The 24,710-nt window shown below is 43.0% G+C and overlaps 1 protein-coding gene across 2 annotated transcripts; it reads left to right on the top strand.

Moving 5' to 3' along the window:
- Positions 1–756: 756 nt before the first annotated feature.
- On the top strand, positions 757–17,808 carry LOC120955522 (ubiquitin-conjugating enzyme E2 R2). Of its 2 annotated transcripts, none has more exons than XM_040376466.2 (6): positions 757–1,131; positions 2,415–3,148; positions 6,903–6,989; positions 7,074–7,306; positions 7,383–7,497; positions 16,667–17,808. In XM_040376466.2, the coding sequence occupies exons 2-6, from the start codon at positions 2,972–2,974 to the stop codon at positions 16,772–16,774; spliced, it is 720 nt and encodes a 239-aa protein (XP_040232400.1). In that variant the 5' UTR covers positions 757–1,131; positions 2,415–2,971; the 3' UTR covers positions 16,775–17,808. The 2 variants fall into 2 exon arrangements, with proteins under 2 accessions (XP_040232400.1, XP_040232403.1); XM_040376469.2 differs by lacking the exon at positions 757–1,131 and adding an exon at positions 1,345–1,772.
- Positions 17,809–24,710: the final 6,902 nt, after the last annotated feature.

Genomic DNA, 24,710 nt, shown 5'->3' with positions numbered 1-24,710 from the left:
AGGGTAACTGGCCCTACACCCACGTGACGATTTTGTTTTGCGTCAGGATGCCCCCCCCCCCACCCCACGACGATCAGGCACTCAGTTTCCCGGGATGCCCAACCCTCCTGGTTTGCAATATGCCCCTGAGGGGATGGAGCTAGTCCGTGTACCCAAGCATGTTGGAGGCACGTGTTATCACTCTGCACAAGGACAAGGATATGTCGAGATAGGAGTTGGATGGGAGAACCTATATTATCCCTCAAGGGGCTTCGGATCCCATCCCATTACATGAAAGCTACACGTACTGGATGACATCGGACGATGCCATAACTCTGTTACCACTAACTGACAAATCTCATACAAAAATCGGCTCACTGCTTGGTAATTGCTTGGTGATCCCGATTAAAATTCATCCTACAAATACAACTCAAACAACTATGGCCTATCTCAAATAGTTAACACTTTTATTCGAGAGCAAATTGAGAATTACAAAAGCCCGTTCTCGCGCTTTGCAATTATCTTCAATAAACAAACAAATAAATGACTACGCTCAACGTTCAAAGTGAAAAAATGTGGAAATTTTATTAGCGAAACGATGTAGTCTTATAAAACGTGACTTGTTTAGTTCAAAAATATGAAGCACACATTTTAACGAACAATTTAACGGAAAGCAACCACAGTGACAGCTATGACAGTAAAGCGCACCGAAATGTTACTTGGGCATGACACATTCGGAACGGATCGGAACGCTGCGCCCATCCCTACCAGCCCATTGTTGTCAAAATAAAGCCAACCGAGAGCACCTTCATTCGAGAGTTTTCTCATCACACATTTCGAGTAATTTTCGTACCCAGCAGAACGTAAAAGGCAACAAAAAAACTAATTCCCCATTTCGGTCCGTGATATCGCGCGTGTCGTCGTATGTGCACAGCGAGGAAAATTAACCTTCTAGCCCTTTGCTAGCCCGTGATCCAAATTACCAGTCCGAGTGCTGCCAAATAGTTTCCGTGTCGAGCTCGTGTCGTGTGTGTAGCCCTCCTCCCGTGCAAGGGTGTGTGTTCGCGCGTGTGCGTGTGTTGCTGTGAGTGTGTGCGTGTGTGTGTGTGCGTCCATTTGGCCACATTGTGTTCGAGAACAAACAGGCCCCAGGTACGAAAAAGTCGTCGTCGTCGCGCTTCCTTGTGGGAGGCGTGTGTGTGTGTGTGTGCGTTTTTGTTCTTTCTTTTGTTACAGCCATTGCTCTCTGTAGGGCAACCCGTGTGACGGTGGTGTTGTTGTACCTTCTCGAGGTCGCTAGGACTGAAACGGTTGGAGTGCTGCGTGGTGGTAAACCTTCGCTTTATCCGGAAGTGTATGAGTGTGCGCTGCGCTCGCTCGCACACATCGTGCGGACCCAACAAAAACACTGTGTGCAAAGCGTAATAGGGGCTGCTGCGTGCGTGTGTATGCGTGTCACGGGACGGTTTTTGTGCAATCCTGCAGCACAGGAGGTCCCGGTTCGGGTAAAACAAAAGCGTGACGCTTGTGCACCCCCAAAAACACTCCCCATTTGTTGGCTGCTGCCGTCCGTGTTACGAGGGGTTTGGTCAGTTAGATCGATCATCTTTCGCACTGTGCACACGGAAAACCCAACGTTTGCTACGTTTTTTTTTCTTTACAATTCACCGTAAGAAAGACTCTTCCACCAGTGGAGCGAGAAAGAGAGAGAGAGAGCGAGAGCGAGTTCGAACGGTGTGCGACTGACGTACTTTGCTAGAGCGGGACAGGGTGTGCACGACCCGAGTCAGCAGGTAAAATGTCCGCCATTGTTTTTATTTTTATTTCGCACACACCACCAGCGGACGGATTTTGTGCAGCGGCGGCGGTTGCCCAGAGAATACGAAATATTCGAACACCTTCCAACCAGCGTCATCCAACACACGGCTGAGATGGGTTTTCCGTTGTGCAGAGTGTTTTCGCTTTTCGGTCTATCGGACCCCTCTCTGTCCCCCCGGACAGAGCTCCCCCGCTCCGTCCAGGCCCGTTGGATGCATTTTTCATCTCGGTAGCCTTGAGAGCGCGATGAAATTGCATCGCGCTTCCAACTGTGCGTCTGAATCATTCGCCTCTACCACCACCAACATCTGCCGCCGTGGCCACCCTCTCCCCCCCCCCTGGTCGCATTTTGCAATATACATTTTCACCTTGCGCCGTCATCGTCCCCCCCCCCGGATTACCTTTCAGCTGTGGAAAAACATGTCTCCTCCTTTGTTACGGGCTCCGCGAAAATTGACCATCGGCCTCGGGGGGAAAGGAAAAGTGTAGTAAAATGGCACAACAGTGAAACGAACAAAAAGTACCACCCACCCCCCCTCCCAGAACAACAACGCATCCGTTGGTGTCGTCAAAAGTAATAATCTTCTTTTTTTCACGCGACATTGATCTCATTTTAGACGCACGGACATAGAGCCGTGATTGGAAGGGAAACGGCACCAAATACGCGGCCAGCTAGCCAGCCAGCGAGAGAGAGAGAGAGCGCGCGTCACCGCGTTTTGTTCAGCGTGCGATCGATCATAAAGAAGCAGGAACACAACAAACAAACAGCAGCAGCACCCGCAGCACCCTCACCAGCACGGGGCGGAAGTGAACATTTCGGCGTGCAATTTATTTCGAGCGTGTGAATCCAACGTTTGTGTTTGTGTGTGAGCGCGCGCGCGTCCCGTTGCATTTGCTGCATCGTATCGGAGGCTGCACGATCGCACCGTGCAAATCACGACGACCCGCAGTCGAGGGAAGCTGTGCCGCAGTCACAGAGAGCGAGAGATAGATAAGTGTGTGTCGCGAGTGTGTCTAGTTGCTAGTTGGTGGCGCTGTCGATTAGGGGGAAGGAAGGAAACGGGCGTCTTTAGCTTCCTTCGCTTACGTGACGAATCAGTGGTGTGATCCGTACGCCACAGACACAAATCGAAACGAACCACACAACAACAGCCCCAAAATTCACAGATCCAAGATGACCGCCACACCGTCCAGTTCGGCCGTGCGTGCCCTCTCGCTGGAGTACAAAAGCCTGCAGGAGGAACCGGTCGAAGGGTTCCGCGTGAAGCTGCTGAACGAGGACAATCTGTTCGAGTGGGAGGTGGCCATCTTCGGGCCGCCGGATACGCTCTACCAGGGCGGCTACTTCAAGGTGAGACAGGGTGGAGTGAGGGGAAGAGTGCAAAATCTAATGACCGTTTTAAGGTAATCCGGCGCTGATGGCGCCCCCCCCCCCCCCCCCCCACCGTACGCCCTTGGTGTGCGTGTGGAATGTGCTGAAGATGAACCAACCGACTCAGCAAGGTTGTGCCCGGGTTGTGTTTGTGGTCTCCCCAATCCCCCGCGAGCGGACACAAGCTTTCTTTATTTTGCAACCGGCAGCGCGTTTCCTTCGCCAACAGAGAGTTCCTTTACGCGTGCTGCCGTCCTTCCTGAACCACTTAGCGAACGAACACGACAGGAAATGAGTTTCAACGTGAAGCAATACCCTGCAAGTGTTTGCGTGTGTGAGTGTGAGCAACACTTTGAAAGCCCCGGGTGTTGTTGGCATATCCAAAAAAGGAAACATTTAGCCAACACAACAAAGACGATTTATCGTACACACGGTGTTTCCCTACCTAGGGGGGTAGCATGAAGTTATCGAACGGCATGAAGCGGCAATACACACACTGCACTGCAACACTGCTCGTAATAATGCTTTTCGATCGACGAGCATGATCGTGGCCCGTGCAAAATGCGAATAATCATGCACACGAGCTGATCGAGCTGCGAACTACTACGATCCCTCCACCGAGCAGCTGCTGCTGGTTGAGTCGGTTTGGGCTTACGCGTCACTGCCCCAAACAACCTTGGGCGCAACGACAGCGACGAACGCCGGCGATGTTGCGTTACTACTGAAGTCGTTAAACTCGTATCCCCCACCACCGGACGACGGCACGAGCATAGTGCCCCCGCTCGCTACCCAACCGCTGTGGACGCGGGACGGGTGAGCTATGCCTGGTGCCTGGTTGGTGGTTGCGAGGGCTTCAGACCGTCTTGTAGCGTCTCTTTACACCGTCCTTTTGCCGTCTTCATTTCGTCTTGTGTAATGCGCGGGCTGTTGCCTATTCCCACGGCACAGTGGTGGACGCACTTTCCGTGCGGGTCAGTTAGTTAGCGGGGTTTTATGTTTGGTTGGTAATGTTTATGTGGCGTCGTTGCTTCATCATCCAATGGCCCCGAAGAACTGGCCACGCATTTGCTGCTGAATCTGCACTAAAGATCCGCGTTCGCAGCTAGGCAATAGAATATTGTAGCTAAATCGCATATTTTGTTTGTGGATAGATAAAACAGGCTGAGGGAAATCAATCGATGGAATTAGATGAAGTTTGATGAATTAGATGAAGTTTGATGGGTTTTTTCTTTCTGATTTCGTGGCTTATTGGGTTAAATAAAACCCCATAAAGCGTTCTAAATGGGTAAATAATCACATAGGAAGCTAACAACTCGTTACAATAGTTGGAAAGTCTTTTGATTGTACCATGGACTTGTTAGACGTAATGCTAGATTTTGTTTTCTAGTTTAAGAAGAAAGAGTCTAATTTTTATCATGTTATAATTTAATTGTAATGACCCGTATTGCACGTCATTGTCACTGGACTGTTAATTTGTCCTTTCGTCAATTTAAGTTATTATGAGTTTCTTATGTGGATCGTACTGGATTATTATAAACAAATTCATATTAGATACAAGAAAGCAAAGCTATCGTTAGTATGGCGTTAGCTTGATCGTTGGAGGTACATATCAGTGCATAGTTTAATTTATTGCCCACATCCCAAGCCCCTTCACTTTGCTGCACACGACAATGAGATAAGGAAACCGTCCCGGGTGACTGTTGTAGTGGTTGTATCTTTGGCACAAAGGAACAAAGGGGAATACAGGGAACACGGGTTGCAACAAATTGCACTAATTAGGCGAGAAAGATGGTTTGAGGTCATAATGAAATCGTAATTCTTCAAGCAAGACAACCTTGAGTGATCATACGATCCTGAAATTACGGATACAAATAGAAATTCTTTTGTAATTACCTAGACCCATGTAAAAATCGATAGCAGAATTTTGATCTTCCACACTACGGCTACACATTCGCATTGTGTACGGTGGTTTGATGTTGAAACGACTGGCTTATTTTATCAATTCTTAAAAGCGAGCGGCTTGCTCTATCGCAATCGATCTATAGCGAATGTACCTGTCATCGATTTTCGTACTAGTTCTAACAGCAGTGTAAAACACGCAGTGTACTTGTTGCATATGCCACACATGTTCGTCGTCTGTTTCTTTCTTCAGCCGTAACAGCAGCATCAGCAGATCGTCCCTCTTGGCAGCGTGTGGGTGTGCGGTGGCCAGAGACGGAAGCATCACATATTTAATCACACCACTGCCAATACAACCACAACGTCATCATCGTCGTCGTCGTCGTCGTGACTGTCCGCAATGCTTCCTTTTTCCGGTCGTGCCAGAAAGTGTGGTACCGCGCGCGGTCCGAAGCGAATCATAAGATGTTTGCACGGGGCAGAGCTTGCTTGTCTATTTTCCTCACACCCACACTTGCCTGGCCACCCGCGCTTGGCTAGCGAAACGAATGCACGCGAGCCCGCGAAAAAGGGCCTATTTTTAGCCCGTGTGTTAATTGATTATTCTGGTTGGCCGTGTTTAGCGGCCCTTCGTTTTGCCTCAAGCTATGGTGTTTTGTTTTTTTTTGTTTTTGTTCGCGGTTCCCTGTTTTCCCTTCCCCGACCGAGCAATTTTGTCATTTGCCGCATCTATGCATGTGAAGAAGGTGGTGGTGGTGGTGGTGCAGCGTGAACATGCAACCGGAACAGCGCTTTTTAGCGTTCTCGTGTAATATTGGCTTTTTTTTGCTTGCTTCCCGTATTCCATCCCACCTAGTAGGCCTCTCTAAATCGTTTTATTGTCGTTCCATTTTCTATTGAACCAATCGACAATAATCGATCGCACGACCGTACGCTGGATTTAATGCCACGGGCAAGCAGGAAGAGGAGTTGCGCGTTGTCAATATCGCGCCCAACACACATACACACGGGGGGGTCCTCTTATCTGTGTGCCTTTGGCGATGCACTGTTGGATGCATCGACATTTGCCTCATCTGTGTCATATGCAATTCCGGTTAAGGCTTTTACCCGGTTGGTCAAAATAGCGCACGCTCATATTACTGTGTTTGCGTTTTGTCGCGTCGTGTCTGTCTGTCAAGGTTTGCCGAGCGTTTTTTTTCCGCTTGGGGAATTGTTTATTTACAAATCGGGGTTTGTAGAACAGGAGAGAACTGCGGTTGATAAGAAGGGAAGCAATGCGATCTATTCCTCCCTATTTTTCGTAGAACATACATAAAACGAAAAGCGAAAATAAATAAACAAATTACAGTTCATGCAAGGGTATCAAACTCGTATGGGCACCTTTCGCATGCAATGTGTTGCTACTTGGCGGAGCTTATATTGAACCCTCGTATCTTGTAAGTGGCATCCTTATCAGCTAGCTTTCTAAAGCGAACTATAAATTATAAACCCTTTTCCATTGAACGGTGCAGCGCTAATGTGTCAAACACACAAGGGTGTGCAATCTGCATGTAATCCTACACTTTTCTGTATCTTCTAAGCGTTATCAATCAATGGTGGTTGTGCGTCATCCGCTCGGGCTTGGTTGTGATGGGAAGGTTCGCACGTGTATGAACCTTGAGGCTGTAATCTGTTTAGATTTGTATTGCTATTATTTCTTATTGCTTTAGGAAGCGAAGGAGCGTAAAGCTTTGGGATTCTATAGGATTTTATTTTGGTTCAGCATATCAGACTCTTCTAGCCTGAACTATCGAACGTGTTATTAATCGAATTTTTTCTCTCAATTTCGTTCTAGGCGCACATGAAATTTCCCCCAGACTATCCATACTCTCCACCGTCGATACGGTTTTTGACAAAAGTCTGGCATCCGAATGTGTATGAGGTGAGTTCGAAAATTGGTATTGTGTTTACATTCTTTTACTAACGATTTGTGCCTTTTTGTTGCTGCCTGTCGCTACCTTTCCAGAACGGTGATCTCTGCATATCGATCCTACACCCGCCGGTCGACGATCCGCAGAGCGGCGAACTGCCGTGCGAACGATGGAACCCGACGCAGAACGTGCGCACCATCCTGCTGTCCGTGATTTCACTGCTCAACGAGCCAAACACCTACTCGCCCGCGAACGTGGACGCGTCCGTCATGTACCGAAGATGGCGAGACTCCCACGGCAAGGACAATGAATATCCTAACATCATACGGTAATGCTCCGCTGGCTGTGTGCGCCTGTTGCTTTATTTAGTTAATCACATTCTCCCTCCCGTTTCCTGCTTTTAGACGACAAGCACAGGCCGCCAAGGCGGAGGCCGAAAAGGAAGGCATCATTGTACCACTTACGCTAGAGGAGTATTGCATCAAGGCGAAAACGAAACCTACCGGCCAGGAACCACAGGTGAGTGTTGCGGCCCGAACCGAAATCAAAGGAACCGAAATTATACGTTCTTATCTGCGTCAAATTTTGGTTGTCCATAAAGCAATCTCTGGCTTGTTGACAAGGGTTCACTATCTTGCACAACACTGCTCACGATGGAATTCGATGAGCTCACGAACGTGTAAAGGTTCTCGAACAAATGTCCTGCTACGTTCATATTTGCATTGGCAAGGCGATTGGACGCCAAACAAATGAAAAGGACGTATTTTAATTAACTCCACGTTGCGTGTGGTGTTGTTTGCCACTACTGTGCACAATTTGCACACATTTTATTCATATTAGCTCAGTTCAGTGATCGTGTCCAGTGTTTTTTTAATTGTTGTTTTCCGTTCTCTGTTCTTTATCATAACATGGTCGTAAATAGTTGTCGAACGGTGGTAGTTGACGTCGTGGGAATTGAATAATGTATACACCTTGATTTGTAACGAGCAACAAACGATCGATCGTCTCGTTAGGGATGGATAATTAATTGGCGCAGTGGATGTTTTTCGCGTTCAGGTCGTTTGACAATACGATTAAAAATCCAAACGACACTGGGTGAAGCATAACAATCGAAAGTGGAATAAATTGACGTACGACGGGTTTGTTTACGTATGCTAAATAGGTTACAAATTGCAAACTGGGACCAAACAATTTTAACAACGATGCTTCCAAATACAGACGGTCCAAAACAGTGCTTTAAACTACATTTTGAGTTACGCACCTGTTTGCGTGTAGAATCCTTTCTGTGAGCCTAGTGGCATGTTGAAATCGTCTTACAAGCAGGATGTAAATTATAATTTTCAATCATAAAGCCAACTTTGGGGCCTTTCACGATACTAGCCAGCTTTTTATATGGAGTTTGACAGTTGGCGGCTGAAATCAGGTCAACACTCCATATAAAACTACACACAAAGCTAGCCTGTGTTTTTCAGCCTAGATTATTTCAGCCTCGAAGCTAGAATTAGATTCGAGGACCTGCTCTAAAAAAATGTCACAACATTTATCGTGTGTTTTTGTTTATCCCAAATGGTGCTATTAGATTCGGTAGATGGAATTGGAATTCGGCTGTTAAAATCGATTCCAACGAGCTTTATGGCATTCAAATTCTTGTCTCTAGTGCAATAACGCAGGGAATCTGAAATGGAATTTGCTTCATTTTTTCTGTTTGAACGACTTATACGCTTGTTAACACGTTGAGAGCATGTCTGTTTTTGTTAATCCTTGCCTCTCATAGTTAAATTCCTCTCGGTACAGCATCTACAAAGGGCAATCCGAATTCATTTTTTGAGCCATGATAACTTCTGTCAAATGGGCTAATAGCACCAAAAGGAACATTAAAGAGATCAGGTAGAGGAATCTAGCATCAAAGTGTATGTAGACCAGGTTGTATTTGTATCATAGCATCTTTATTATAACCAAATTTGAACTTCCCTTTTTGATAGGACGGGTGAAAACTTTTCCTCAAATAGGGTTTCTGGTAGCTTGACGAATACACAAAACGCTCTCAAAATCTTCATTCAGAAGCAGATGCGACAAAAATCAACCTTCTAAATACATATACTTTGGGATGAGCCCATCTTTACATTATATTCACTTTGATAGCTGCTCGAAAACTGCTATACAATGAAAAACAACTAACAGGCTTCAATTTCAGCCTACGATCTTGAAACGGAAAGGGGCCCATTGGCTTTTTTTGCATTTCGGAATGGAAGTCCTGTTGGTTGAATTTCTGACACGGAGAACATACCTAGCCGATTGATCGTCTGACTGGCATGTTTAGTACATAAACGAGGACAAGTACAAAAAAAGCAACCAACATTGAAAAATCAACCATCTGAATTAAAGAAATTTGATATTTTCGTAGTCGCATTGATATACTAGTTATAAATTAATGTATCGATAAATAATGCCAAATATCGTATTCGACAGCTTTAACTAACGTTCAGTTATGTTCCGCTAGGGAACTTTTTTTGCTTCCTAACTACTTTGTGATGATTAAATTAGCACAAACTATGTCTTTCATTTTCTTGTCAAATTGCATCAAAACGCTTTATTAATCACTTTCACGCGCTCCGAACGTTGAACGGCACAAAGTCAACGTGCTCTACACATTCCACGCTTTTAACGTTCAAGTTCAAGGATATGGGCGCAGCACCCAATGTCTTCCACCATTTGCTTCGGTATTGTTTGTACCGTCTACCGCACGGCAGTGTATATTTACATAAACTCCTTCAAAATGTGATTGATTTGCCGAACCAGTTATGTTTGTTTTGCCTTTCCCGGTGTGCACTATGGTTGGCTCCCGTTTTAATGCCCTTAGCATCGCATTACCACCACCACCACACCGCCTCACTGTCTACGGGGAGCATACATTGCACAGTAACAATGCCAGCAACATTGTTCCCGGTTTTACGACCCTGGCAAACGTGCCATCATTCAAATCATATCACCGACGGCACCGAGTAGACTGCCCGGTGGCTGTGATCGGTTTGCAAATAAATCATTGTGCAAATTATAACTCAACTTTTGTTTATTGAAAATCGGCCCGCGTACATCGTTATTACACTTTCGTCTTTAGCATAATCTTTCTCTGCCCCGCCGGACCGTGTCTGTCCCGAAGCCCCCCGGTGTGGTGCGTTATAGCAGAGGATTGCCAATGTAGTACAGTAGCGTTAAAATGGGCTCTTAGAAACGCAGGATCCTGTCGGTCATCAACGTGGAGTGCGAACGAATGGGCTGTACCGTGGCTTGTTTACGCGGTATCAATATCAATATCAACAGATGGACGTTCTCAAGCTGACGGACGGAAGATCGATTATGTGTGGACGCGGCAATGACGTTATTTGATACCTTTTCCTTTCACAAGAGCAGTGTCCCCAAACGATCGGGAAACGGGGAAACGGCCAAATCTACCCAACTAATAGCAGCATGTACATGGCCAAGAGCTTAAAGTTGCCAACACTTGGTGGTGTGACGATGATGATGGTGGTATTACACCGCTCGTTTGCCGTTAAAAGAAACACTGTTTTCTAATATCCTACTCCTTTGTCGTCTTCTGCGAATTAAACATAACGACCGATCGTGTCGGCAGCTAAATGCGCGCGTAAGCGCACACATGCACCCCCACACGGCTTATGGCCGACGGCTGGCCAATAACAATAACCATTTCCCCGTCTAGGAATGGTAATGTTACTGTTGCTGCGTTCCCGAGTGCATGCTGATGCCGCCGGGGTGTGGGTTATTCCCTTTAAAGACAGGAAAAGAAAATGAAATCCTTTCTCTTTGCTCCGTTCTTAAGTGCCTACACTATTGGGTGGTACATGGGAATTACGGATGTTGTTTTCTTTTTTGTTGATGTAAGATTTTTTTCTTCCGAATTTGGTGTATGTTTGTAGTAACGTTGAGGACGTGTCAGTTTGGCATGGTGTTTCTATAACGAGCGTTTTTCTCCTTTTGTCTACACCGGTGTGCCTAGCAAGACACAACTCTGTTCACCCTGTAGAAGCGTCGATTTATCGATTATCCATAACGGACATATCGGAACCAATATTGGGGGGGGGGGGGACCGATTATAGCTTGAATGACCCAATCTGGATACGTGTCTGCCGTGATTAGTAACGCGTGCATTTTTAACGTGTTCAGTCGAATTGCATGCTTCATGTCCAGAAGATATGCTGAACATGGTTTAAATTCTCTATATCAGGGGTCGCCAACTTTGTAGATCGTGGACCGCATTTCTTCGAAAATAACTATGTCGAAGGCCAATTGACATTACATTTAACTGATGAGTGAACGTTTAAATCTCGGTTTTACAACAAGATACTAACGAGACTGGGCCGGTCTGGTGGTACAGTCGTCATCTCGTACGACTTAACAACATGTCCGTCATGGGTTCAAGCCCCGAATAGACCGTGCCCCCATTCGTAGGACTGACTATCCTGCTATGGTAACAATAAGTCCAAAGAAAGCCAAGTTCACTTCACCAGTTGAATGGGGGGGGGGGGGGGGGGGGGGGGGGGGGGTACAGGCAGGCCTTGACCGACAACGGTTGTTGTGCCAAAGAAGAAGACTAACGAGACTTATACAGCTTCGTATTACTTACTGTGCTGCCAACTGAGATGATCAGAGGTGAGACTCAAACAATTGGTGGATCAATCACATGCTTGGTGACATTTTGTTTAGCACCCAACTCTTGGTCACTCACTTGGTTACGACATTTTCTGTCGGTGATAATTCGAAAATCTTGGAAAAATCTTGATGCTTGGGACCACTCGCACGCTCCGCATATCTTCCGCGACTATCGTGATAATCACCGACAGGAAATGTCGCGGCCAAGTGACTGACCTAGAGTTGATTGCACACAATGTCATCAAGCATGTGATGGTCGCAACAACTGTTTGAGTCTCACCTTTGATCATCACAGTAGAGCTCGTGCCGCTGACATGATTTTGTTTCAACCGAAATTTTCAACTGTGTAGAACTGATCACAATAAAAAAATCATGACAAAGTGATTGACCAAGCTAAAAAAAAGTCATATGACGAAGGAAAATGTATCTGTAATAGTTAAATATTACATTTTGTTTGATAAAAAAGGGCAAAAGTACACCTTTTTCCTTTATCGTCCTTGCTAAACGCCTGAAGGTATGCAAAATGTTGGTATGCAAATAGGTTGTTGTTCTTTTTAACCCATTTTTACACGGAATGAATTTAATTGTGACTTGCCATGATGCAAAACAATCATGCAACAATATTAAACTAATAAAATAAACAAAAATCAATATCATAAACACTTTTAAAGGCCTGTTCTTAGACACAATTCAACCTTGAAGTACTGGCCAGACAATGGGTAAATGGGCAATTTGTTGTCGTAATTGCAATTATTATTTCAGTTGCTTAATTTTACCGAAGTTTATTTCAGTTTTTTTTATTACCACATACACATCAGACATGTTCCAATGCAATCCACATGATGTATTGCCCTACTGAAGGAGTTCTACAGCAACAAAGGTATAACCGTCACTCAACGATACGCCTTTTTTTATACTGCTCCTTAGCGCAGTCCCAAATGTATGCTTGGAGGGTAATAAATTAGCTGCTGGTTAGCGGTAACCATAATGATCAGCTCGAAACCGTGAAGCCCAACAATACGAGCACAAAAACACAAAATGCAACCATCGGGATTGTTGCAGCATATAGCGCTCACTCGTCAGAGCATATCTTTTGCGATGATGTTTCACTTTTTGCCCTTTGAACTTGCGCGAAAAATGCATCCGTTAAGAGAGGCGAAAAAGGTTGAGTGCGTTACGGTGTTGTTTGGGGGCATACACTGGTTTAATTCGCGTTCTTTTGCCCGGATTTCATTCCATCAACACAAGCCGGAAAGGGGTAGAGCAACCTTCTTCACCACCATGTTTCATGATAAACCGGCTAATCCATCCCCAGCCGCCGCTAATTTTGATCCGATGCTGTGCCGCTTCCCATACCCACACTCAACCCCTTTTTTTGCTGTGCAAGATCGCACGAACTGCATCGAACTGCCAAAGCGGTGGAGGGCGTACAGTGGAAAGCAGAGGGAGAGAGAGTTATAAATCCAGTTTCCTTTTACTGTGCTGGCTGGCTTGCTGTGGTGGCACGGGATCTATAAGTGGTGCAGAGATTTCGTATGTGCTGCAGCACCGCACAGAGGCGCGAGCTTCGAGACGAGCGAAGAAAGGGCATGAAAAATGGCTGTATATTTATATTAATTATAGAAATAACTTCGCTGAAAAATATCCCAAGCTCCGCATGAATGGTGCAGCAGCAGCAGGAGTATTGGCCGTGATATGTAGCCGCGAAGAGAGTTGTGTTGAGTGTGCTTGGTCGTCGGGGTTTAGCTTCCGAGGCGCTACTTCCTCCTTACCTTCTCGAGCACCACACACTAGTAAGATTTGTTTCCACACATCACTTAACGGCTTCTGCAAATCTGCTTCTTTCACCTACCTTCTCGCGGCGGGTGTGTGTGTGTGTTGGAGTTTTTGGGCGTCTTTATGATGAAAAGAAAATGTTTCTTACGATGTATCTTTTTGATCGTGAGGTTGAATACAATTATGTGATTGGCTGTCCTGTATATTTTCACAGAAGATACACATATTTACACAGAATTATAAAAGGAATAATTAAGTGCAGAGAAAAATCATTTGTCTAGAAAGAATAGCTTTTAGTTCATTTCTAGTTATTGATTTCTTTATTTGTAATATTGGCACCTTTGACGTTTTCAGTTTAAAAGCTAAAATGTTCATACCCAACTGACAATTTTATTCATCGTGCTGCAATCACATCGAAACATCGTTTCGTTCTTAATTTTTCAGCTTTCAAATACTCAAAAGACTTGGTTTTACCTTGGTTAAACATTATGAAACATTATCAACGTATGAAAGAACTGGCAAATTCACGCTAAGAAACAAATCCTGTGGTTGTTGTTTCGTGTTGCAGAAACATTTTTTGATTCATTCGACATTCGACTTAATTGAATGTCACTTTTATGGATCATTGATTGACCTTTTCTTTTTTAAATTCGATAGAAAAAAATACATTAAGTGTAGATAACATTATTTCTACCGACATCTGCCAAATTTCATATAAAATATTTAAAAAAAATGACTAGATTCCTAAAATCACCCATTGTTCCAGCTTTTAATGTTCTAAAGGCTGATGCAATTGATAGATTAGTATGTTGTGCACGCATTTCAGCCATTTTTGCATAAAAAAGGTGAAAAACTACTTAAATTTGAAATCCGGCATGACCATTTCCTCGATGACCAAAAAAGCTTCCACCAGCCGCCGCCAGATGCGCTAATGAAAATCGAAATTACACTAGCAATTACGGACAATGTATCTCGGCCTTAAGCACCGTTTTTGAGCCCAAGTAAACAATGTTAAGGTGATATGGAACATTGTTTAACTACGAGTAAGCATTTGACGACCAACTGAAATTCTGATGCCTTTCTGAACATTGTTCAATCGCAAATAAGCATTTGCTTTTCTCAATATTAACGTTTATACTACCCGGGTTCGTTTCTACCATGTTGATTTTGTTGCAATTACAGGGGTTTTCAAGCCAGCTCAACATCGGAAACGTACAATTCAATCCCGTAAAATACATTTCAATAATAACTATGGAAACTCGAATGATCTGTCATGGGTTGCTCGGTTTACGCTCGACATTCACTTGATAACGTTTAATAGGGATTTTACGGATTGTAAATGAAGCTTACAGTGTTAAGCTGGCTAGAGGGGTAAATTGATTGAAACGAGATTTTAATTGATTTTGTACTTATTTAAAAGTCAGTGAATAATGTTGAAGGCATCGAGATCAATTATTGGCAAATAAATCGTAACTAATTTGATAAATGAAAACGCAAACAAAAGTCTAAACTTCGCACTACCATCGGGTGAAGTTAGGGGTTTCACTTGTTTAGTTACGATTGAACGAAATCTTCAGATAGGCATCAGCATTTCATTTAAACGTTAAATGTTTACTTATAATTGAACAATGTTCAAAAGCAGCTTTGCATTGTTTATTTTGGCGCGAAAACGGTGTAATATTATTATCAATGGGCATTCTATTTGTTGTTCTTGCCTGTTGTGTTATATTGCTATTTTATCAATGTGTTATGTTCGCTTTTTTGTTTCAAATTTTTATCATCACAAATTCTTCTTAGAATTATTCGTTCTGAAAACGATAGAAAACATTATTTATTAATTTATTTATTTATTATTTTATTACGTTTGTCATATTTGTTCAGTCCTATAATGTTGATTTACACCGTTCATCTACAAAACATTTCCTTTTTGCGAATTGCCTTATCCCCCTGGAATACTCTGGGACATACAAACCAATACATTATCGCTGGATTTGTTTGTGTGCGTGTGTAAAGAAAAGTATGTTGTAATGTAAACCCCAAAACAACCTATCAGATTAAGGGGCAGGTATAGCTGCACTCAATTTGCTTTTACGCACTGTAATCAACTTTGGTGCTGTGTGTTGTACGCGATAGATAAACCATACACCAAGCGGCAACACATCTCCACCTTTATGATATACTCTTCATGAACCTGTACCTTGGGGTAAGCTACTAAAATCACTGGCTGGTTGGTTAATAAAGCCGTCGAAGGGGGGAATAAGGCGAAGATTCATAGATTTCCTTTACACATATCCTCGCTCCCCAATTGTCGTCATATTCGCTAGAATCAATCTCATTCTGCTTACGAAGTTGCCATCATAAATTACCCTATCGTAAACTCAGCCACCACCACCACCAAACTCCTCTTCCTCTTCCGCATTTTGAAACCATAAAACGGAAATCAACAACACCAGTTCGATCAGTTGCTGTGTCCGCGGGTGTATCTTAGCTTGGTGCTTTAGACCACACCACCCAACCACACGATACACACAAAGATATGTCCCCTCTCTCTTGCGACGGCTTCATCTTTCCCGGAGGCTATCCCACACGGCCCACGGCAGTACCACCTCGAAATCTCTGTTGCAAATGACTCCCAAAGGGATTAGAGTCGGTGGTGGCAGCACCATTGCCGCCGTATGAGGCGAATGTAATGGTTTCCATTCCATTGTAGCGTCGGGCGGGTGCTGTACAAATAGCTGCACATTTATTAGTGACTTTGCCAGCCGGCCAGCCAGCCAGTACGGGGGAAATGTTGTGGCATTGCATTTTCACGCATCATATGTCACAGGGCACCCCCGGTGCCCATTTGCTCTGTTGTTACAGTACGACGACTCGTTTAACGCCGCTTCGTTCAGGGAGCGATTTCTTCAGATGTCAGGAAAAGAAACGGAAACTCAACTTCTTTGTAGAGAGGGTTTTTGCGCCATTTTTTGCGGAAGAAGGCGTAGAAAATATGTCCACTCATTAGGAAAATGAACTGAAGTTGTAGACTTCCCCTCATTCTCCTATCGGAGCAGTACCCAGATAGGGAGGGAGAGCTGAGCGTGTGATCGGATAACGTTGTTTGCTCTGAACAGTTTGAACGATTGCATGATTAAGCTTAGTTTACATTTTACTTTAACGCTAATACCTGCTCATTGCATTCGATTTTGACCCTTTTTTCTCTCTCTCTCTCTCTCTCTTCTCCTTTTCTTCCTTCGCGCAGCTCGATATGACGGATTTCTACGACGACGATTACGATCTCGACACCGAGGACGATGATAATGCGTCGGTGGAATCGGACGGCGATGACAGTGGTAACGGCGAGTCCTAACGAGCTTCTCTCCTCACCACCACCACCACCACCGCCGACAACAGGCGGAACGACGGGAGGGGATCGCAGCAGCAACAGCAGTAGCGGCCGCATCGAATCCGATAGAGTAAACCACCTCCCCACCCCCTCTCCGCCCACCACCACCACCACCACCACCACCACCAAAACCCCCGTCCGTCTTGGGAAAGGGGAGCAACAAATCGGAAGGACGAGAATGCTGAGAACGTTTGTTTCGGGAGGCGGCGTATCTAATAAAGCTTTGCCTTCCTCTCGTCGCCGTAGCTCGTCGGTTCCGGGTGGGGTGGGATCGTTTTTTTCTGTGTCTTTGTCCAATAATGCGTCCGTGATGTGGTCCGGTCTCGTGGAATAATCGTGCTTTGGGACGGTAAATCTTTCTAGTGGGGGTAAAAATCGATTGGTAGAGAGGAAATTAGTCGCAGTCGAGTTCAGCTCTCGTACACGACGGGGCGGGGGGAGGAGTAGTATTTTTTTGCTTTGTGGTAATTAAAAAAAAAAAAGAACGAGAACTGAAACACACATCCTGCTCAAAAACAAAAAAGAATTCATTGAACAATCGTTTTTTTACACTGCGTTGTCCCAAACGTTGGTTGTGTAGGCTGTTGTTGTTGTGCAAGCGAACATGTTGGGATTGCTCTGAGTTGGTCGCCCTGAGTAAGTGAAGAGGGGCGCCCTTTCTTGCTGCATTAAAAGACTCTCTCTCTCTCTCTATGTATCTCTCTCTCACCGTGTATGTGTGTGTGGGAGTTTTAAATGTACAAAACAAAAAAGAAACGAGAAACAGGAAAGGTAAAAAGCGCGACTCAGCAGAGATCAGCAGCAACAACAACAACGCCCGCGCGCGCCACACGACAACGCATACAATTTGCAAGGTGTGTGATACAACTGAAGCTGACTTTTTTTTTGCGTTCGTATTAAGGAAGAGGTCAGGCGTGATTAGTATCGAATTTTGAAAGAGAAATTAAATAAATGGTTATATTTTTCTTTTTTTTTACGGTCGTATATTATACCTAGAAGTTCAGTTTTTTGTTTCTTTTTTTTTATAATAGCACTCTCTCTGTATACGCCTTCGCTTCTCTCGCCACCTATCGAATGGGTTTCGTTTATCTTTTCTTCCTTTTTTTATTTTGATGAATTTAGCAGCATTATTGTGTCAGAAATGAAACACTAAAAGAAAACGATCAGTTTGGCGCACGTGTGACGCAAAAGTGCGATCGAGAAATAGCGAAGATAGGCAAATACGAACCGAAAGATGAAAGATGATACGAAATATTAAGCATTAATTACGTTCAATTCAATTCAAACCGCGGAGCGAGCCGTTTTGCGCCGTTTGTTTGTGATTATACGGTCGACAAACGACGAAACAAGGCCGAAACAGGGGGCTCTGATGATTAGTCCCGCAATCTCACTGAGAGAGAGAGAGAGAGAGAGAGAGAGAGAGATGTGGGTCCCCCCGTGCACGAGGTGGAAGAGAAATTAAAAATATATCACGATATCATTTCCCTCCTGCTCCCCCCAGATTCAGCAGCAGCAAGTCTTCGGTGCAAGGCGCGATCATAGTTTGCAATAGGTAGTTGGTAGTGTTAAGTGGCGCGTAACGGCAAAAAATCGGACACACAGTCGGCGCGTTTTAGTAGTTTAGGATGGAAGGGGGCGTGGAAAAGAAAGGACCCACTGCGTATTATTTTTTTTATTATTATTATTTTCTACTTAGAAGTGTTGTAATAAAGTGAGCTACTATTAGGCCAGAAAAAAGCCCTCGAAAAAAGCCAGCCAGCCAGCCAGCCTGTCTAGCTCGTTCGTTTGTTCGTCGTTTTGTTTAGCTAAGCGAAGGGGTTTTGGTACACAATGCAACTGAAACCTGCTCCATCGCTACAACAACACACACCGATCACGCAACTTGCGATAAAGAGATAATGAGTAAGATACTTTTTCCATCCTTTTTTTAAACTAAAAATGGAAACAATCATAATGTATTTTTTGCTCCTGTGTACTGTCTATAACTTGACCACCCTCCACCGCACGGCACACAGTAATTGGAACTTTATTTATTTAGCAATCAATGCTCATTTTAAATTACGTTTTTTACTATTTTTTACTTTAAAAAAACACACATACACATAAAAGAAAGAAATAAAAACACGTCCACCATTATTCTTCTTCGACCGGGCAGGGGGTAGGGAGTGTAAATACATGATAAAAAGATACTGGAAACAAAAACAAAACAACAATTTGCATTTTTGTTTTATTTCTCATTGTGAAAATTTTGTTTTAGTTTTGTCTTTTCCAGTGTTCTGGTTTCTTGTTCGTTCGTTTCTGAACCATTTTCTTTGAGAATAATTGAGAAGATACGATGGAAACCTGAACCATGAAGAGTTCGGTAAGGTTGAAATAAATATTTGGAACTATGTTGAGATGCGTTGCTGAACAATTTATCATAAACAAATTGGTGGAAGAAACGTAAAAGAGAAACATATAAAATGAAAACTTACTGGAAACTGTTACGAAGGTAATCGAGCTCGAGCACTGCATAAGCACATAACCATTAAGTATGAAAAAGAAATGCATTAATCGAGTGCTTTGGGGGGAAAAACAACCTAAGTTTAATAAGAACACAATTAGCGAAGATGTCCATCCCGAGCCAACAATGAGACGAACGCATTAGAGGTGGACATGCCCACAGCCGTGTCTTGATTTTTCCAGGCACTACTATACTAGATATAGCAAACATAGCTACTACACCTACACATAACGATGCAACAAAGCAATAACAGGAAACAAACACCCATTGTTGGATGCGCGGTGAGAAGAGTTGCTTTTTTGATTATGTGCGTTTTTTTTTGTTGGCTTCCCCCGAAAGAGCGAAATTTGTTGCCAATTCGTCCTATACGAAACAGGAAGCTCAATAAACAAAGCTAAAGCGAAATTGTGTAATACATTGTGAAAAAACAACAACAACAACCAAGACGTAAGTAAAAAGAAACAAAATAAGCGAAAATCCCTTAGCTTGCGACAAACGTTTTGAAAAAGTAACTAAAAAAAGCAGAAAATTAAAAGAAGATAAAATAAAACTGTTTTATAGTAGAGGTTAGCAATAAAAGTGAAGCAAAGAAGTGGAAAACTTACGATAAATTCGATGCAAAGTAGAACGTTTGTTTCTCTCCCTCCCTCTCTACTTCTCTTTTGTGTGACAAACAGAACTAAAAGATAAAAGATAAAACAACAAAACATAGCATAAACATTTTTGGGCCAAACAAACAAACAATCAACGGGAAAAGTAGTAAAGGAAAAATGATATTCGGCAAAAAAAGAAAAGGTAGAAAATGTCCCCCAGAAATGCAAGTGCTTCAGTAGTAGTAACCGATACTTGTGTTTGATTCGTTGTGAATATTAGTTTGTGAATGGTTTCAATTACAACAATTTTACCAAACCTGTACAGTCCGGATCTGTGTTTGGTGTGACAATTGGACGGCAAATTCGACGTGAGTGAAAGGGTGATTTGTCAATAAAAATTATCTAAATTAGTACACTCTTGCTCTTCTGCTGGTGCTGGTTGAATTGGGGTGGTAAACTATGGTAAGTTTATTGGTGTTTCAATGATCACACACAACGATCATGACTTTGGAACTGAGTTTTGCACATTTTTCCGTTTATTTTTGTTTTGCAAAACTCTGAAGAAATTACTGTGTGAAAGAGTAAAATAGTTTATATTTTCATATTTATCTTATTTTTTGTAACATCACGTCACTAGAACATGATCATGATCAAAAGGCATAGGATCAAGTGCAAGAGAACGCCGATATCGATATTACTACCATATCAATGTAGGCTATGCTTTGCTCTAAATCTCTCTTTTTCTACAGGGAAACAGTGCGCAGGGGGTTATGACCAGCAGCAACAACTAACCCAGCCAACCGACTTACACTGCAGGAAAGGTTTCCTCCATAGAAGGGCGCATCAGAACCATAACTTCAGGGTAATGTAAACAACAAGGGAACCGGTGTGAGTGCGACCTCTATTCCCCGTTCCCGTAATTAACTAAACTGGTAGAAAAGCGAAGTAAAAACATACAATAATTCAAAGCGAACCGCGCCGCCATCATCACACAGCGAGCGGGCAGCAAGCAGGCGGCGAAAGTCGGCGTGAAAAAAGCCTTTCTCGTGGCTGTTCGTGCGTTCGTTCGCGCCGTTACATCCAAGCAGGCCGGCCGCCGGTGCATTCTAAAGCCGGAAAAAGGAAAAGGCCTTGCCTGTTGGTGGGTGCGGGTGGAACGGCCGGGAAGTGAACGGGGTAAATAATGCGTGTTGCATTAGTTAGGGTTCTGATCGGTTTTATGTGAGTGTAAAAAAAGTGCAGTTTTCGTTTGATGCAGTTTGTGTTTTTCATCTTTGTAGGTGATTTTTTTTATGTTAGTTGCACAGTAACTAAAAAGCAACTCCCATTAGTGTTTCGTCAAGATATGGGGTAATTGGGGCTGATTGCGTCTTTGCGTTTTCTTGTTTTGTTAACAAACTGTTTTAATCTGCATCAATTAAGATATTTCATTTTTATTCCCATTTCTATATATTTTTTTTTAATTTAGCGACTTCACAAATGTGCCAAAACCTTTTGCGATACTATGTGAGGTTATTTCTCTTTTCTATGTTTACGTTTTCTAACATTGTTTTCTTTACAGTCGTTGCCGCTAAGTTATGACTCTAACTCACCTATTTTTGTCTCGAAGGCACCAATTTTGGACAGTGCGCATCAATTGTTGTCTCTAAATTATCATAATTCCTACATAAGTCAAAAATTCATGACTTTCAGACAAAAATAGGTGCGTTAAAATCAAAAATTGATACCTTAGAGCCAACATTTGGAGGCAACGACTGTATTAAGGTAATCTTTTAACTCATGCCCAAAGTTTAATCAAACACTTGCAAGATTTATATGTTATTGTGATTAATTGTAATTTACTATTCCTACTACTCTACTAGTCCCCTTTTTCTTCTTTCTACTCCTTTTCTATTTTATTTATTTATCAGTTTATAGAAATCTGTTTAGGCATTTTGCTTAGTTTTATTTCTTTTCTGTTTTTCGTTTTGTTTCCTTTTTCTTTTATGTCATCTATTCATAAGTATATCACAAAAAAAGAAAAAAAGGTAGTTTTGTTAGTACATCACCAATTGCCAATTTTCTCCAAGTAGCTGTAACAACAGTTGACTGATAAGTGTTTGCAAGCTAACTTGTGAATTTTGAACAGCATTACCGAGTTTTTCATGATTTATTGGTTAATTCCTGTAGTGTTTTGTCTCACAATTTATTCTCCATATCCCATACATTTTCGTTTTCGGATCGTTCTCACGATTTATTGGATTTATCTCCCCATCGCAAATCAATACAAATCATCCAACCATGCTGGGAAACGCTCAATAATCCATAGTGAACGATTAAAAAATACATGTGAATCTTGCAAAAAAATTGGGAAATGAGTCAAGAAAAGGGAAACTCTGTGTGGATAGAAATACATTACGATAATTAATATGCCATTTTGATTCAAAATACGGATAGCTCTAAATTCCGGACATTCTGCATGTTTTTATTGTATTTCTTCATATCCACCCCTGGCCATAACCGGTTTTTTTTAATTTTAAATAATTGCCATGATGTACTAGAATCAATTAAAAATGTGTCTGAGCCCTAGTAGGCCCTGATGCATCTACGAATACAAGAGAAAAAGATCCCACCCAAACCCCATTGTTTATAAGGCCTTCGTTATGTCGGTCTAGAAGGACTCCTGCACTCAATATGAGGTGTTCGCAACTTAAAATAATTTAAAAATTAAAAAGGTCTAGTGTGAGTGTGTATTAAAAAATCTTCCTTATTTTGAATCATGAGTTTAAAAACTCTCCGAAATATGAATCACAATATCGTTTCAATTTTATGATTTTTTGTAATGTTTAGAGTAAAACTATTGGAAATCGTTATTTTTTCACTCAAATGTATTTATTCTACTCACTAAAGTGAGTAATACAGAAGTTTGACCGAATAAAATTGAATGAGTAAGCAAATATTAAGTGCCAAGCATGCCTTAAGTGTCGGTAAATCGAAGCAGTATGGTAAGTTAATTTTGCAATCTTTAGTGAAGTTCACTTTGGAACATTTCAACCAATTATAGTAAGGACAATAAACGGTAAATAATGTTAAGAATAAGGTAACAAATACACTAGAAAAACTATTTTTCTTTGCTTCCCAACTTATTCACCATCGGAAAGGATAGACAATGCATCTCAAACCGAGCTTTCTTACAAACAATGTGCAGACATTATATTCCCAATTCCAGAATCACTTCCAGAATCGTTCCACTACCGTAACTGTCCAACCAAGACAATGTTTAGTGGACGGCAATTTAGCAATCCGCCACCTCCGCCCCAACAAACCCACCCCAAAACTCAGCAGAAACCCTGCCCGGTTCAACGTCAAGCTCGGATTGCAATCGATCCATACTGATCGATCTTATCGTCCGGATAAACACACAATCAGGGTGGGGGGTGGGAGTGGGTTTGTTGTGGTTTCACATCGCACATGATCATATGGTTGCGTTTCTCGCAACCAAAGGGAGAGCGCAGTCTCTCGGGTTGACCAAAGAACAGCAAGGATCTCAACGAAAAGAAGGCAGGCGACTAAAAAGGCGAGCCATGGGGCCAATGTTTACGTCTAAACGCCGAAACCTGAAACAGGGGGGGTTAAAACCACCGTCACCCTCACCGCCAAAACCAAGATATAAACCGACATTAATCTCCATTACTCAGCACTTGCAGCCAATCGAACACTCGCGGGCGGGTTTGAACGAAACGGTCAGAAGGGTTGTCATTGGGCACGGGGGAACGGCTGTGCTTCTTAGAAACTGTTGCCCTAACCGTCTGGCCACTCTAGCCGTCGGTCCTGTTCTCTCCTGTCCTACCATGGACATCTGCCGTCGGTGGCTGCAGCCAATCGATCTGGCCAGGGGTACTTGATGTGTTTAAAATAGCCGCACCAGCACGAAACGAAACTGACGAAAGTTGTTTATTACGATGAATTTTATCTCCTCACCCAGCCCTCTCCCCCTCTTCCTGTTTCAATGTTAACCCCTCCCCCCCCCCCCTCCCCCTTGCTCGGATGGTCGGAAGATGGAAAAGCCATTCCGTGATTTTTATCGTACTTGGCAACGTTAAACAGATATCAACACCGTAGGTGTTGGCCACGCTTGTCCAACACACGCCGGCAAAGAGGTACTACCTCACGTTCCCGTCCGATTTCGGCACACAGCGACCAGCTTATCAGCGTTTCATTCATAAACATTGTGCTAAGGCAGAAGAACCGACCGGTGGTACCGACCGGTGACTACCGAGCAAGGAATTTTGCGTCGTTTTGGGGTGGTGTTTTTTGGGGCAGTGCAGCAGCCCTTCTTCAATAAGCGCATTACACTCATCGGGATAGGCATTATTATGAAAGAACCCCCGCTTGTCTGTTGCCTGTGGCCTTCCCTTGGAAGTGTAAATATGGAACAAAATGGAGCGACCCATTAAGGGTTTCGTATGCGTTTGCAAGGGATTATGGAGTTGGATTAGTGTACCCCGTTTAACGACGGGGGAGCAGCGCGTACCTTTTACTTCGATAGAGGGGTTTGGTTTTTTGGTGTTGCTGTTGCTCATGTTTTCTACCTTTTTTTTGCCCTGTTTTGTTAAACTTTAATGAACTCTTTGATATGCTAAAAAATGACAAACAAATAATCGTTTTTATAATTTTATAATTATGCACTTAATTACTTACTTACCGTCTTTATGTGTTTATTTATTTATTTACTTATTTACTTATTTATTTATATATTTATTCATGTATTTATTTAATTATTCTTTTATTTATTTGTTTATTTATCTATTTGTTTATTTATTCA

The sequence above is a fragment of the Anopheles coluzzii genome, chromosome 3, assembly GCF_943734685.1.
Source record: "Anopheles coluzzii chromosome 3, AcolN3, whole genome shotgun sequence".
In the NCBI taxonomy this organism is placed as follows: domain Eukaryota; kingdom Metazoa; phylum Arthropoda; class Insecta; order Diptera; family Culicidae; genus Anopheles; species Anopheles coluzzii.
Note: the sequence above shows the minus strand (reverse complement) of the source record. Positions and strands in the feature narration are given on the sequence as shown.